This window comes from Phascolarctos cinereus, unplaced genomic scaffold (genome assembly GCF_003287225.1).
Source record: "Phascolarctos cinereus isolate Bilbo 61053 unplaced genomic scaffold, phaCin_HiC Scaffold_4;HRSCAF=312, whole genome shotgun sequence".
In the NCBI taxonomy this organism is placed as follows: domain Eukaryota; kingdom Metazoa; phylum Chordata; class Mammalia; order Diprotodontia; family Phascolarctidae; genus Phascolarctos; species Phascolarctos cinereus.
In genome coordinates, this window is record NW_027555847.1 from 179,938,308 (window position 1) to 179,952,997 (window position 14,690).

The 14,690-nt window shown below is 40.5% G+C and overlaps 1 protein-coding gene across 3 annotated transcripts in view; it reads right to left on the reverse strand.

The window, feature by feature from the left end:
* Positions 1-1,427: 1,427 nt before the first annotated feature.
* Positions 1,428-14,690, reverse strand: part of DOCK8 (dedicator of cytokinesis 8) — a 312,720-nt gene continuing 299,457 nt past the window's right edge. For all 3 annotated transcript variants that reach the window (XM_021001788.2, XM_021001787.2, XM_021001790.2), the window contains 2 exons: positions 3,745-3,915; positions 1,428-2,644 (listed from right to left, as the gene is read on the reverse strand). In XM_021001788.2, the coding sequence (XP_020857447.1) occupies positions 2,584-2,644; positions 3,745-3,915 (232 nt within the window). In that variant the 3' untranslated portion in view covers positions 1,428-2,583. The remainder of the gene's footprint in view (positions 2,645-3,744; positions 3,916-14,690) is intronic.

The following is a 14,690-nucleotide window of genomic DNA, read 5'->3' on the forward strand; positions in this document are numbered from 1 at the left end:
TTTTGCCTCAATTTAGGGATAGAGTGCCTTACATCACCCTGAAAAAGACTGGGCTAACCTCGGAGATAATGAGCTCTTTGTCAACAGATGTCTATCTTCCAGTGAGGGCTGTCAGGCTAGGATGTTGAAATGAGGATTCATATTTTAGGTATGGGTAGGACCTCTGAAGTCCTTCCAACTCCCACAGGAATTAATTCTAAAGACTCTAAATTGTATCATCCTAAAGAATGTACTCATTCTAATCACTAAATTCATGGATGTACATATAGATGAATGGATTTATACATATATATATATATATATATATATATATATTTACAATATGACTGCATATATTTGTGGTGTGTCTATACTTACATATAGTGTAAATAAAAAGCCCTCTAGAATACCTACACTGAAAGTCCTCCATGAGCTCATTTTTTTTATCCTAAACTGTGACTCTATTAGTAAAGGGAACTCCTGTTGGAGGAACGTCTTCTATCAGTCATTATTTTTCAGTTTATATTCAATTCTGCCATAACATTTGTTTTGAAAATACAAATTTGTTCCAAAATGATTGATGTATTAAGGAACAATTTGAATACAATGAGAATTTCGTGTTTGCTTACATACGGTTTCATAGATGAGAAACACTGTATGAATGCAGAAAACTGTACCTGACTGAACAGAGCCATGTAGGAATACACAAAATGCTCACATGCACACATTTCAAACATCTACCAGTTACCCCAGTTCATTACATGTATTATTATTACACTGTTGTGATTTGCTATTTCCTCCCCCACTTTTGTGAACTTATCTATATAAAAAAACACTTGTTCAATATCCCAAACATCTTAAAGCATCCTGATTTTAAAAATGCCAAGCAGTGCATGCAGCAAAAGGAAGCTTTAGATATTGAGAAGATTGAAATAATAAAATGTTTCGAAAGAAATGAGAGAAGATGTGATCTCTCCCAAGCGATAGGCATAAAGGAATCTACATTGTAGACCACTGGAGACAATGCCACAAAAATAAATGTCTATAGCTGGAAGTTTTCTGCCTCCAACTCCATGTTCACCATAAACCTTATGGTTTTTATTGCATGATTTTGCATAGCAAAATGATTTCAGGGAACACATATGGCGCATTACAGCAGGACTGTAGTCTTAAGTGCAACTTATGGCCCTGAGAGGTTAAGTGATTAGCTAGGGTCACATAGACTGTATGTGTCAAAGGCAGAATTCAAACTCAAGTCTTTCTAACTCTATCCACTATGACAGGTTTGTAAAAAAAAAAAAACCTGTGACCAAGAAGAAAGCATATTTGGGCAATGCAGACCAGGAGCTCTCCTATTTATTAGGGAAAAAGCCATATGTCTACTTCCATGCTATCCTCTTCTCTAAGTATCTGAATAATTAGACAATTGAAAAGATGACAAATACCACTTGTGCAGTGAAAATCAGAGTTGTATTTTTAAATAAAAAATACCAAGAACTCTGGTTACATTTATGATAACAGTTCAAGACAGTCACTTAAAAATATATAATTTAAATCTTATGTCATAACTTTGTTCTCATTCACCTAAAAAAAAAAAGCTGTCAGAAGCCAGCAGAACTGAGAGCTTCCGTCTTTACATCATAGATGCAAATATACCATATGAGGGGGAATGTTTCCCTAATCTGGAGCTAGTGCAGAACATAAAATGTGGTCCCAAAGAGAAAACCAAAAAGGAAAAGGCATAGAGGGTAAATTGTTTTGAGTGAATGTCTGTCTGTGGGCTACCCATTTCTCAAGTGTGTTGCTACTGAGTACCGTATAGTTCCTATAGATCAGTGCTCAGAATGCATTCCTCTAAATAACATGATGCTAATTTAACTTAACATCATAACAATAATTAAGTAAAATGAAATTGTGCAACTACATGAATCCACAGTTAACCTCCAGACAATTTTATAAATAAGTAGTTTATCCCCAAATGATTGACCATTGGGACTTTCAGACTTCAAATGAGAGATTTGTTTTCTTCTCTATATATCTATTGAAAGAGTTCCCTCCACTCCACCCCACAGAGAGAGAGAAGTGAAATTTGCTCAAATTGGAATGCCAGCAACATTTTCCATCTTGCCTCAGGTGATTTAGAGTTATCCAACCAAACCCAAAGGGAAGCCAGAGGAAGTTGTCCCTCTGGGTAAACAGTGATTGGCCATTCAGCAGGAAATGATAATTTTTTTCAAATGCCTTGTTTTGCACAATCCTATGAAAAACATGGTTCAATAAATACACAAGGAACCCAAGCCAGTCCCCTGTGTCCTTTTGCTCCCACATTCTCCCCCACCCACCAAAATCAGATCAGGACAAATGTGGTAGAATTTCCACTTCTCCGTTGGGTGTTGTACATTCAGTCTCCCAGCTCTCTGAGGGCTGCCTGCCAGGGCATATATGGACTACTGTGGTGAAGAATGTCTATTTTTTTCTCTTCTTTCTTTCTTTCTTTCTTTCTTTCTTTCTTTCTTTTTCTTCTTTTTTTTTTTACAAAGCATTGGAGTGTTCTCCTCCTGGGCTTCCCGGGATTCGCTCTGTACGGGTGAAGGCAGTTTTTACTCAGGGGCCTTGTGACAACTGGTTTTCACATTTCCTGAAACTAGATCTGTGGAAAGAGTTCCTGAAATTCAGAAGAGACCAAAAAAGAAAAAGTGAGGTGAGAAAGATCAGTCAGTCTTTGAAAGAAAAGGGGAGGAGGAAACACAAATCACCCACTAGAGAGGGAAGCACATTAATCATGGAGAAGTCAGTGAGTGAACATGGCAGGCTGTCCTTACTTCACACTGTGCCAAAAAAACAGAGGCCTCGGGGAAGGCCATGGGCTGGAGGCCAGCATAAGAGGGCACCGAAAGGGTCAAAGAGAAGGACACAGTGAGGTACCATGCAGAGTGGATCCCATTGTCCTAACTTACTATTATATTATTTTTGTGATTTCACAGTGTTTATAACCCCCTCTCAGGGCCTAGGTCACTCAGAAAGGGGAATTAATAATGCTATCCGCAAGATGGGGGGGGGGAAGAGGTTTCTTATCCCCAAAATCCAGTCTGACAAACATTTATTTAGTTTTAGTTTTATTTTTGGTTAGGCAATGGGGTTAAGTGACTTGCCCAGGGTCACACTCCTAGTAAGTGCCAAGTCTCTGGTCTGAGACCGGGTTTGAACTCAGGTCCTCCTCATCCAGGGCTGGTGCTCTATCCACTGCGCCACCCAGCTGCCCCCGACAAACATTTATTAAGTGCCTACTGTGTGCAAGATACTCTGTTAGGTGGTGGGGTTAGAAAGACAAAATGAAAGACCATCCTTTCACAATCTACTGGAGAGCAATATGTAAAAGGATAAATACATACGTGATACTTTTAAAAAAAGGTTTTTTTCAAAGTTCTATTTTTACCTTTTGTTTTTAATGTTACAGTTATTTCACTCTGATCCACCCCAATGGACCCTTACTTTATCCTTGATAATTTGAAAACAGTAAAAACTAGAGGGAACAAGAAAGGCCTCCCATGGTTAGCAGCACTTGACTTGATCCTTGTAGGACTCTAGGGGGTTCTAAAAGGTGACAGCGAGCTGGGAATGCATTCCAAGCATGGGGCACAGCCTGGCTAAAGGGGTGGAAGTAGGAGATGGAATCTGACATGTGCAGACTAGCAAACAGGCCATCCTGGATGGAATGTTAAGAGCACATAAAGGTACCATTTTTACACCTTGTCCCTCTGTTACCTTTTCTCACTTTGAATCCTGAATATGGGCTTGTAAAGCTCAGGGATTTTCCGCTCGATCATGGGCCTGAGGTTTTCTTTTAGCTTGTTGTAGTTCTTCTTGAGCTCCTGTTGGTACTCTCTCTGGTCTGAAGTAATGAGACGTTTGTTTTTCTCCACTGCCTCGCCACACCTGAGCACAGAAAACAGCCAAACAGATCAAGAGAAGGGTGGTTACTTCCTGGTGGAAAAGCGCCTGGCAATCCAGGAGAAAAAGACAGCCACAGAAGCACAGATATGTTGTTCCTGGCAGCTCGGAGATTGGTGAATGGTTCAAATGGATGTTTTGGTTCAGCTCACAAAAAGCAGTCCACAGATTAGCTGAGTTACAGATGGAACTCTAGTGATTAGAACTCCCTCACTTCAGTTTAGGGATAGGTAGGAGATGCGATGGCTAGAGTATTGGGGCTGGAGTCAGGAAGATCTGAGTTCAGATCTGGTCTCAGACACTTACTGGCTATGTGACCCAGAGCAAGTCACTTAACCCTGTTTGCCTCAGTTTCCTCATCTGTAAAATAAGCTGGAGAAGGAAATGGCAGACCAGTGTCTTTGCTAAGAAAACCTCAAATGGGATCACAAAGTTGTCAGACACAACTGAAAAATGACTAAACAACATTTCAGTTTAATCCAGATCAGTGCAAACAGTATGGATATCATCTAGTTTCACAGCTTTAAATATAAACTATAGAGGCTCAAGATTAAATGACAGAGTTCTGGGTTTGAATTCTGGCTTTGCCACTTAATGGAGGGTACATGAAGTGAAGAAGTGTTATTGCGAGGTTGGCATCCACAGGAGGTGACCCCTGATTGAGCGTGGGGAATGAGGTCAAGGGGAGAGTCAGAGGGGCCTTTGAGGTTTCAAGCCTGAGTGACTACAAGGATGCCACTAACAGAGAGCTGGTGCCCAGTAGAATAGAAACTTCTTTACTGCAGGTAAGGAATATGTTGCCACCTTAATTTATGTATCCTTAGGTCCCACCTAGCAGTTGATGTAATAAGTATTTGATAAAATAGGAAAGCTGGGATGAATAAACAACTTTTAGAGTTCCATTTTAGACATGATGAGTCTGAGGTGTATGATGGGGCATTCCAATGGACCTATCTAATGGGTCACTAAAAATAGAATGGGAGGAGGCAAAAGGAGGGAAATGGCAAAGCTTCTAATAAAAATGTGGAAATCATGTGCATAGAAATGATAGCTGAAGAAATCAGAAGATGTTGCCTGTGCGGAGTAATAAGAGAAGGCCAAAGACAGATCCTTTCTCAAGGAACGTCCACACGTCCGGGTCAGGGAGGAACTGAGCGTGGGGAGAAACAAGAGAGCAGTGTCATGGGAGCCTGAGGAGAAGAGAGGATCAAGTTGGTGTCAGCTAATGGTGTCAAATGCTACCCAAAGGTCAAGGAGGATGAGGATTAAGAAAAAGAACCTGATGAGGCAATTAAGAGATCAGTGGTGACCTGTGGCTTGCTGGAGAGGCTGGACTATGGTGAAGAAGAAGTTACAAAGGGTAGAAGACAAAGTTGCATTCTGAGTTATTTTCCTGGTCAGGATGATGGGTTTTTACTGAGCCACGTAATCATACATACTCTCTCTTCAGCCCCCCATGGGGGTTAACAGTCCACATTTTCCATACCACTGCCACTGAAGTTTGTGGCTGTAGAACACAGCTGAGCTAACTGGTCTTCAACAGAGAAAGTGAATGGTGATATTGGTCTCACGACTAAGCTGATGAACCACAGAGTTAATAAGTGTTCCTTTTAACTAATCCATCATTTCAGGACTGACAGAACCAGATTCTTGCCTAGCTTTCAAATTTCACATTTGATTGAAGTGAAATTACAGGGTACTTAAGGTTATATATCAAAGGTTTGGGAGATGAGGTGGGAAAGAAAGGTATGGCCCATGAATACTGAAAAATTCTCACCACTCCCTCATTATTTTTTTTATTGCTTCTTGTTCAATGGTAATGAGCAAATGCCCCATATGGAATTAAAACACGTTAACTACAAGCACTAGAATTATAACTTAAGCAAATTATATACAGACATGGCTGGGGGCAATGTGGATCAAGGTCAATGATAATGTGGTACTTTTTATAATGTGACCTTTAGCAAAGTTGACTTTGTGAGTCTTGGTGTCTTTAGTGGGGAAAGAGCGATGATGAAGCTAACCAATGTTTCAGGAGTTTTGTAATGGAGAATGTGAGACATAGCATGGAATAATGGATATCATTCTTTATTTGAAGGCAAGAGAAGACCTGGGTTCAAATCCTGCCTAAGATACTTACTAGCTGTGTGACTCTGGGCAAGTTATTTAATCTTTCTGAGCCTCAGTTCATCGTCTGTAAGGAAGAGGGTTGGATCACATGGTTTCTAAGGTCCTTTCCATATCTAAATCTATGTTCCTATGTATTAGTGATCCTGTTAAAAATGACCTATGTTCAGACTTAATATCATTCTCATGTAGCACCCCCTCTAAAGCTATTTCCTAAATTCCCACTTGCATTGGTAACCTTAGGCCCCAGAGGGCAGCTGACTATTTTTCCCTTTAGATTCTATTGGTAACACTGAGGGGCTGTAGTTTTCTAGTTCTGTTGCTCATGAGCCCCCACTGGTGTGCTTTCCTTTAAAATCAGCCAGATTTTAATTGGCTTTTAGAAAAGGGTATTTATTAAGGTGGTATAGGAAGAACACTTGGTATAGAACATTCCTTCAAAAGTCTATTGGCCTTCACTATGTCTATTTGCTCTTGACTGAATGCCTGGTCTTCTACTGGTTCTTTCTCTCTACTGATATGGTCCATGGTGTATATGTGTGAGTGAGTAAGTGTGTGAGAGTGTGTGTGTGTGTGTGTGTGTATAAGTACTGAACAAATGAGTGACAGAGGAAAACTCTCTCTTCCTCCCCCCTTTTACCCTTACTAGAATGATTCCCTCTGAGGTACCTGAATCTGAAGTTCTTTATCACTGGGCTGATCCACTGGTTAAATGGACAACTGCTGGGTTTTTTTCCTTTAACATTTAAAGTCCCCAGGGACGTGGTTAGATTGCTTGGTTAGCCAATTGCTATTTCCTTCTTGATCAAATTAAAGAGGAATTTGTACCTGATAAAGGTATCACAGGGTATAGATAATCTTGTTAATATATTTTTAAAAATTAATCAAGTGTGTTGGTTTTTTGAGGTGAGGGTGTTAAAGCTCTTTCCTTATACGTGTAATAATATCATTAGGAGGTTTTGCATCATTGTTTTTTGGGGAATCAGTGTGTGTGTGTGTGTGTGTGTGTGTGTGTGTGTGTGTGTGTGTGTGTGTTGTTTGAGTGTTTTGGGGAAATGTATGTTGTGAGGTAGGCCAGAGAAGGATCACTGTTCCCATTTTCTAGATGAGGTTAGGCAAGTAAAGTGACAGAACTAGCAGGTGATAGAATGAGGACTCCAACTCAGAATACAAGCATTTTCTTGCAGCAACGACACTCACAATTTTTTGTTCTCCAATTCCCATTAAAACTGAGCTTGAAAAGAATAGAAAGGAGAGAAGATGTGATGAGTTAAGCCAGAGAATACCTAATAAAAGGCTTCCTTATGTTACCACTGCTACTAAGGGCTAAAGAGTTTCTTCTTCAAAGATGGAAACCTAGGGATAGCAGTCTTCTTTATGTCTCCCTAGTATCCCATTTTGACTGCTGTTTTGTGTTGGCATGTCTTTATCAAGTTAGTGTGAGTTCACAAGAACAGCAGAGCTATGGTCTTGAGGAAGAGGTGAGAAAATGTACCTCCCACCCTTGCTTACCGAGGTGGGGGGCTACAGGAGTGGAACATTGCAGATACCTTCAGACTTGGTGGATGGGATTGGTTGGTGTTGCTGAAGGCTTTTGTTCCTTTTATTATTTGTATTCTTTGTTATGAGGGGTAGGTTGCCGGTGGGGAAGGGATAATTTAGAAATTAAAATGATACCGTAATAGAAGATATTGGGCAGCTATGTGGCACAGTGGATAGAATATCAGGCCTGGGATCAGGAAGATTCATCTTTGTAAGTTAAAATCTGGCCCCAGATACTTACTAGACTAGGGTGAGTCACTTAACCCTATTTGCCTCAGTTTCCTCATCTGTAAAATGAGCTGGAGAAAGAATGTCAAACCACTCTAGCATCTTTGCCAAGAAAACCCAAAGGAGGTCACAAAGAGTCGGACACAACTGAAACAACTCAACAATAACAACAACAAAAGGAAGATATTAGTAACATTTAAAAACCAGTCAAACTAGCACTTATTTAGCACTACCAAGCCCCTGGCACTGTGGTAAGCACTGGGGATACAAAGAAAGGCATGATATAGTCCCTGTCTTCTAGGAGCTCATTGGAAGAGACCTTTAAGATGATCTAATTCAATGCCTTCATTTTATATAAAGGAAAATTGAATGCCAGAAAAATGGTCACACTTGTCTTGTTACTTACAGTTAGTGCCAAAGGCAAGTGGAGAAACCCACATATACCGATTCCCAGCCTAGTATTTTGTGTATCTTGACAAAAGTTCTAATGGGCTACAAACTCTATCAGGACTGGACTTGTGATGACTTACATTGGGAGTGTGGAGTTCCAAGGAGCTCCTTATACCAATGCAAGTCAGCACTCCTCTCCAGCTTTTAGTTTTAGAAACAGTACGTCAGAGACAGCGTTTGAGTAACAATCAGGCATTATAGCTCTTTCTCTGTTTTATCTCTAAATTTTCTGGCTTGGTCTTTCAAAAAAACGTAAAAAAAATACTAATTTTTTAACATGGCTTATCCCAATGCATGAACTCCAGATGGTTCATTTCATGTGTATGTGCATACATATTTAATATATATGCATATATATGTATATATTTGTTGACTCATTGTAACCCCATTTGGGATTTTCTTGGCAAAGGTACTGCAGTGGTTTGCCATTTCCTTCTCCAGTTCATTTTACAGATGAGGAAATTGAGGCAAACTTGCCCAAGTGACTTGCCCAAGATCACATAACTAGTAAGTGTCTGAGACTGGATTTGAACTCAGGTCCTCCTGACTCCAGGGCCAGTGCTTTCTCCACTGCACCATTTAGCAGCCTATATATGTTTTGCCTATGTATATATGCAGATATATATTCTTTCTCATTGTTGAGTGTCCTTCTAGACACTTGCTGGCTCATTCTTTAGCCTGGCTCTTGGGAATATTCTGCATTTCTTTCTAGGTGCCAGGTATGACCCCTTGGTATTAAGTTAATACTGTTCTTCCAGCCCTCTGAATCCCAGTTTGGTAGCGAGTTATTCCCTTGGATGTTGCCTATCACTTCTTTATCAAGATTCTCTCTAAGTCCAAATTCCACTCAGCATCTGGTGCTGATTTTCAAATTTTTCTTATTCGAGTCGTTATTTGATTACTTCCAAATGCCTGCAGGCAGCAGATGAAAGCAGGGAGAGACAAAACTTCTGAGCTGGTGTGTTAGATAGACGGTGGCCTATGATGCTTGGGTTGTGAAGCTGATTGTCTTGGGAAAATTGAGGAAGAGAAACTCAAGTGAAACTTCTTGGCAGCAAAATTGCACAGCTCTGCAGGCCTGGGGCTCCCAAGTCCTTTTACGTGTGTCCCTCTATCTTGTGTGTACCTAGGAAGGTCTGATGTGCCAGATCTGTGTGCAAACTGCCCAAAGCCCTTGAAGGATTTGGGCTGTGATGCTATTGCAAAAGGGCAGTGATAGTTATATCCTTGACAACAACTTCTGAGCCTTCCCCATTCTGGAGGATGGCCTTGTACCTAACTAAAGTCATCATTTAAAACATATTTATTTATTTTTAGTCTTCAACATTCACTTCCATAAGATTTTGAGTTCCAAATTTTTTCCCCGTCCCTCCTCTCTCCCCACCTCAAGATGGCATGCAATTTGATATAGGCTCTACATATACATTCATATTAAACTTATTTTCACAATAGTTATGTTGTAAATAAAAATTAGAACCAATGGGAGAAACCACGAGAAAGAAGAAAAAAAAAAAAAGAGAGAGAGCAAATAACATGCTTCGATCTGCATTCAGATTCCATAGTTCTTTTTTCTAGATGTGGACAGCATTTTCCATCATGAGTTGAAGTCATCATTTTTAAAGCTCATCTTCATTTGATATGTTTGTAATCAATTGGGAAGTAAGACAAATACAATATAAGTCACTCCCATTTTCAAGGGAATGTGTTTTTAAGTCTCTAAAGTTGTTAGGGCAGAGAAGAAAGCGTCCAGGACGCAGGCTTAACTGATAAATTTTTTCTTTTCTTACTTGCTCTGTAGGGGAATCTGTGCTAATACAGAACAGTGAAATCCTTCACCAAATGTCTGTGGTCAGGGGTATGGGGTCCTTAATGCCAGATTTAACAAGTTCAATTCCTTTATTGAGAAGCCTTTGACATGGCAGGGAAAGGGGCTGTAGGCTGAGGCTGAGGCTAGACATTAGAAAGTGTCTGCTCCGAAAGCTTTCCAGGAGGGTTCCTGGCATTTCACATACTGTACTAGGAAACTTGATGTGGCTATTTCTAAGGGCTTCTGATATACAACATAAATAGAAAAAAGGGATACTCCTTCACAATAGCATTTTCAGAACTAGCAGATGTGGTCCAAAAGGCACTTGATTTAGAATCAGTTGGCCTGAGTTTTGATTTTGGTCTGACAACTAGTTATCTAACTGTGGAGACACATAGTGCCAGAGTCTCATTTTCCTTATCTGTAAAATGGGGTTAAAAATATTTATACTGCCTACCTTATGGAATCATTGTGAGGAAAGCATTCTCTAAATCTTAAAGTGCTATACACATTACAGTGGTTATTGCCTAATTATCATTAGGCTCACCTTAACTTCATTTAATGGATATAGCTCTGGACTTGGAGTCAGGAAGACCTGAGTTTGAATCCTGCCTCAGAGACTCACTAGCTATGTGACCTTGTGCAAATGATTTAAACTTTCCCAGCCTCAGTTTCCTCATCTGCAAAATGGGGACAATAATAGCAACCTAACAGGTCTATTGTGAGAAATTACAAGACAATACATACAAAACACATTGTAATCCTTAAGGTGCTATATAAATGCTAGCATTTCAAACTCTGGGTTAGGGGTAATCTTCGTGGGATTCACAGAATCATGGATCTCCCAAGTTTAAGGGAATCTGTGATATCATAGAATTCTTTAGACTTGGCTTCAGAGATTATTTTTTTCTTCTCCTCCCCCATCTAATCCCCTCTCCTCTAACTGGACTGAATTGGGTTTCTTCTAGAGAAACGATAGGAGCATAGCTGAGAGCTGGAGGACTCTTTAGAGACCATCAAATAATGCCCCCCCCTTACTTTTTTAAGATGAAACTCAGACCCAGGGAGTTTGAGCACCTTGCTCAAGCTCACTTAGGTGGAAAGTATCAGAGATGAGATTTGAACTGAAGTTTTCTGACTCCAAACATGGCGCTTTTTACTCTAAACTTGTGCCAGCAGGGATGTATATCCTGAACATGAAGGAAATCAGAAAGGGTAGATAGATGGGAAGGGAAAGAAGGCACAATCAAACTATAACCAGAGATGACTAGGCTCAAGGGCAGTTAGTTGGTGTGGTGGATAAAGCACCAGCCTAGAGTCAGGAAGCCTCATCTTCATGAGTTCAAATCCAACCTCAGACACTTACTAGAGCATTCCAAGCTCGTATTGGTCTGATGAGCCACAGTTGGACACATTATAACTTGACTCCAACATAGTGAGAATGAAGGATAACAACCAACCAACTGATTGTGGGCAAGCCAGTTAACCCTGTTGGCCTCAGTTTTCTCATCTGTAAAATGAGCTGGAGACAGAAATGGCAAACCACTCCAGTATTTTTGCCAAGAAAATCCCGAATGGGGTCACAGAGAGTTGAACACGACTGAAGAGTGACTGAACAACTACAAACCATGCTCATCCTTTTAAGTCCTTGAGGGTGAGGGAAGGAGGATGGGCAAGAGCCCCAGTTTATGGCTGGAAAGGCTCCCCAAGTTGCTCTCACTTTCATGGCTTGGGCTCGGCTCTGTCTGTTGTTATAGGTCTTGCTGACAATGGCAGCATAACAGAGGTCATACGTCACTTGGATGAGGTGCCCCAAGCCCTGCGTGCCCTTTATGTTTAAGGGACAAATAGGCTTGCATTTACTATAAGCCATGCAGACCTGCTCTCTCCAGTTGTTTTTAATGCAAATATTATACATTCCTTTGGACTACTATAAGAAAATTCTTACTCCTTCCCTTTGACTGGCCCTGACTCCAGTTAGGGGGAACAAAACCAGTTCATCACTTCTTGATCATCTGATATCCTAAGATTATAGATTTAGAAGTGGAAGTGAGCTGCTTATTATAATAATAGCCAGCCTTTATATAGTGCTTTAAGGTTTACAAAAAAAGAATACATGTTATTTGATTTTTGCAGTAATCCTATGGGATAGATGCTATGATCAACTCCATTTTACAGATGGATAAACAGATTGAGAGCAGTGAAGTGACTCAGGATCACACAGCTGGTTGTGTCTGAGGCACGATTCAAACTCAGGTCTTCCTGAATCAATCCACAGTACTCTCTCCACTACACTATCTTGCAGCCCTGGAGAGCATCTAGTTGAACCTGCTCGGTTTATAGAACATAGAATCACAGCTATAGAGGTAAAAGGGACCTTTGATGTTCATCAGCTCAAAGATCTAGGCCTCAGGAGCCTATTGGGCCCCCAGAGGCCATCTAAACCAACCTCCTCCATTTTACAGATGAGAGAACTGAGGCCCATGGAAGTTTAGTGAATTATTCAAGGTCAAACAAGCAGTAAGTGTTTGGAGGCAGGATCTGAACCCAGATCCTCTGACTTCAGAGATACTGTGCCATACCACCTCCCTTTCATGAATTGTCTGAGCCTAAAATTCAAAAGATCCTACGATAATAGATCTATATAGCTGGAAGGGGTCTCAGAGGCCAACAAATTCAACCTCTTCACTTTGCAGATGAGAAAACTGAGGATCAATTCTGTAACATGCTTAATCACCTAGCTAGTACGTGACCAAGTAGAATTTGAAGCCTGCTTGTCTTGCCGGTTTTCTTCTTGCTGAACTGCACTGCCTCCCCTGTGTAAGACAGAGTGCAGGGCTTGGGGTCAGGAAGACTCATCTTCCTGAGTTCAAATCTGGTCTCAGACACTTACTAGCCGTGTGATCCTGGGCAAGTCACTTCACCCTGTTTGCCTCATCTGTAAAATGAACTGGAGGAGGAAATGGCAAACCACTCCAATATCTTTGCCAAGAAAATCCCAAATGGGGTCATGAAGAGTTGGACACAACTGAAAAATTCAATAGATGTTCCTGGCTCTGTGCCTCTGTTGCTTAATGTTAAAACTTCCCTTTCAACAGAGGCTGAACCATGTTTTCCTACTATCAGCTGGGTATGCAATGGATAGAGTGCTGGACCTGGAGTCAGAGGAACTGAATTCAAAATTTGGCTTCAGACACTCTGGGTAAGTCACTGATCTTCTGTTTGCCTCAGTTTCTCCAACTATAAAATGAGCTGGAGAAGGAAATGGCAAACCACTCCAGTATCTTTGCCAAGAAAACCCCATATGGGGTCATGAAGAGTCGGATATGACGGAAACAACTGAAAAACAACAAATGGCACATAGTAGGTGCTATATAAATGTTAACTATCATCATCATCATTATTATTATTAACAGAGAGAATGGAGACTCTTGGTAGGGAATACTGCATACACTGTCAATGTCACTTGGTTTTACTTGACAAGGAAGGGCTTAATAGCATTAGTGGTTGTGTTGAGATATACTTAAAAAAAGATTTGTAAAAAAAAGCAATAATAAATATAAATTGTAAGTAAATATACATTTTAAAAAAACGAAATTATTTCTATTTCAGTGTAAATGTAACTGGCTCCTTATTACAATTATCTAATAACAGTCTGGGGCTAATCGGAGAAGGAGAAAGAATGTTGTTTCTATTCCATCTTGGCATCTGAAAAGTTAGAAGTTTTTCACTTATCTCAGGAAATAGTGGTAGAGGATACAGGCAGCAGCTTGGCAAATGTGGCAGGACTGGTGCCAGGACTTTTGAGTCTACAACTTCCTTCACACTGTCCACCTGGAAAGGCTTCTTCCCTCTCGTAGGGCTCCTATGGCATGGGCCAGATTGCTATGCTCACATTTCTACTGCTTGCTTTCATCATCAAAAGCCAGCACTCACATTTGGATTTGAATTGAGCACCAGCACTCACATTTGAATCTCAGAATCACATATAAGATCATGTGGGATAGTGGGAAAAGCACTGGATTTAGAATCCAAAGACCTGGGTTCAGATCCCAGCTTTGCTACTTAATACCTGCATGATCTTAAGCACTTAACTGTGGCATGTCCTAATGAACAGGGCTCTGGACTTGGGAGTCAGAAAGGCCTAGGTTCAAATCTAGCCTAAGACTCTTAGTAATTGTGTCATCTTAGGAAGCTATGTGGCTCAGTGGAGAGAGGCCTGGAGTCAGGAAGAGCTGAGTTCAAATCTAGCCTTAGACACTAGCCTTGTGACCCCAGGCAAGTCACTTAACCTGTGGCCTTAATCTACTGGAGAAGGATATGACAAACCACTCTAATATCTTTGCCAAGAAAACCCCACGGACAATATATTACACAGACTTATGAAGAGTTGGACATGACTGAACAAAATTTCTATGGGTGTTAGTTTCCTCATCTGTAAAATGAAGGGAATGGAGATGCCAAAAGATGAGAATAGTCAATGTTAGAGGAGTTGTATAAAAAAAGGGACACTAATGCATTGTTGGTGGAACTGTGAATTGATATAACCATTTTGGAAATCAATTTGGAATTATGTAAATAAAGTATTTTAAATGACCATGCATAT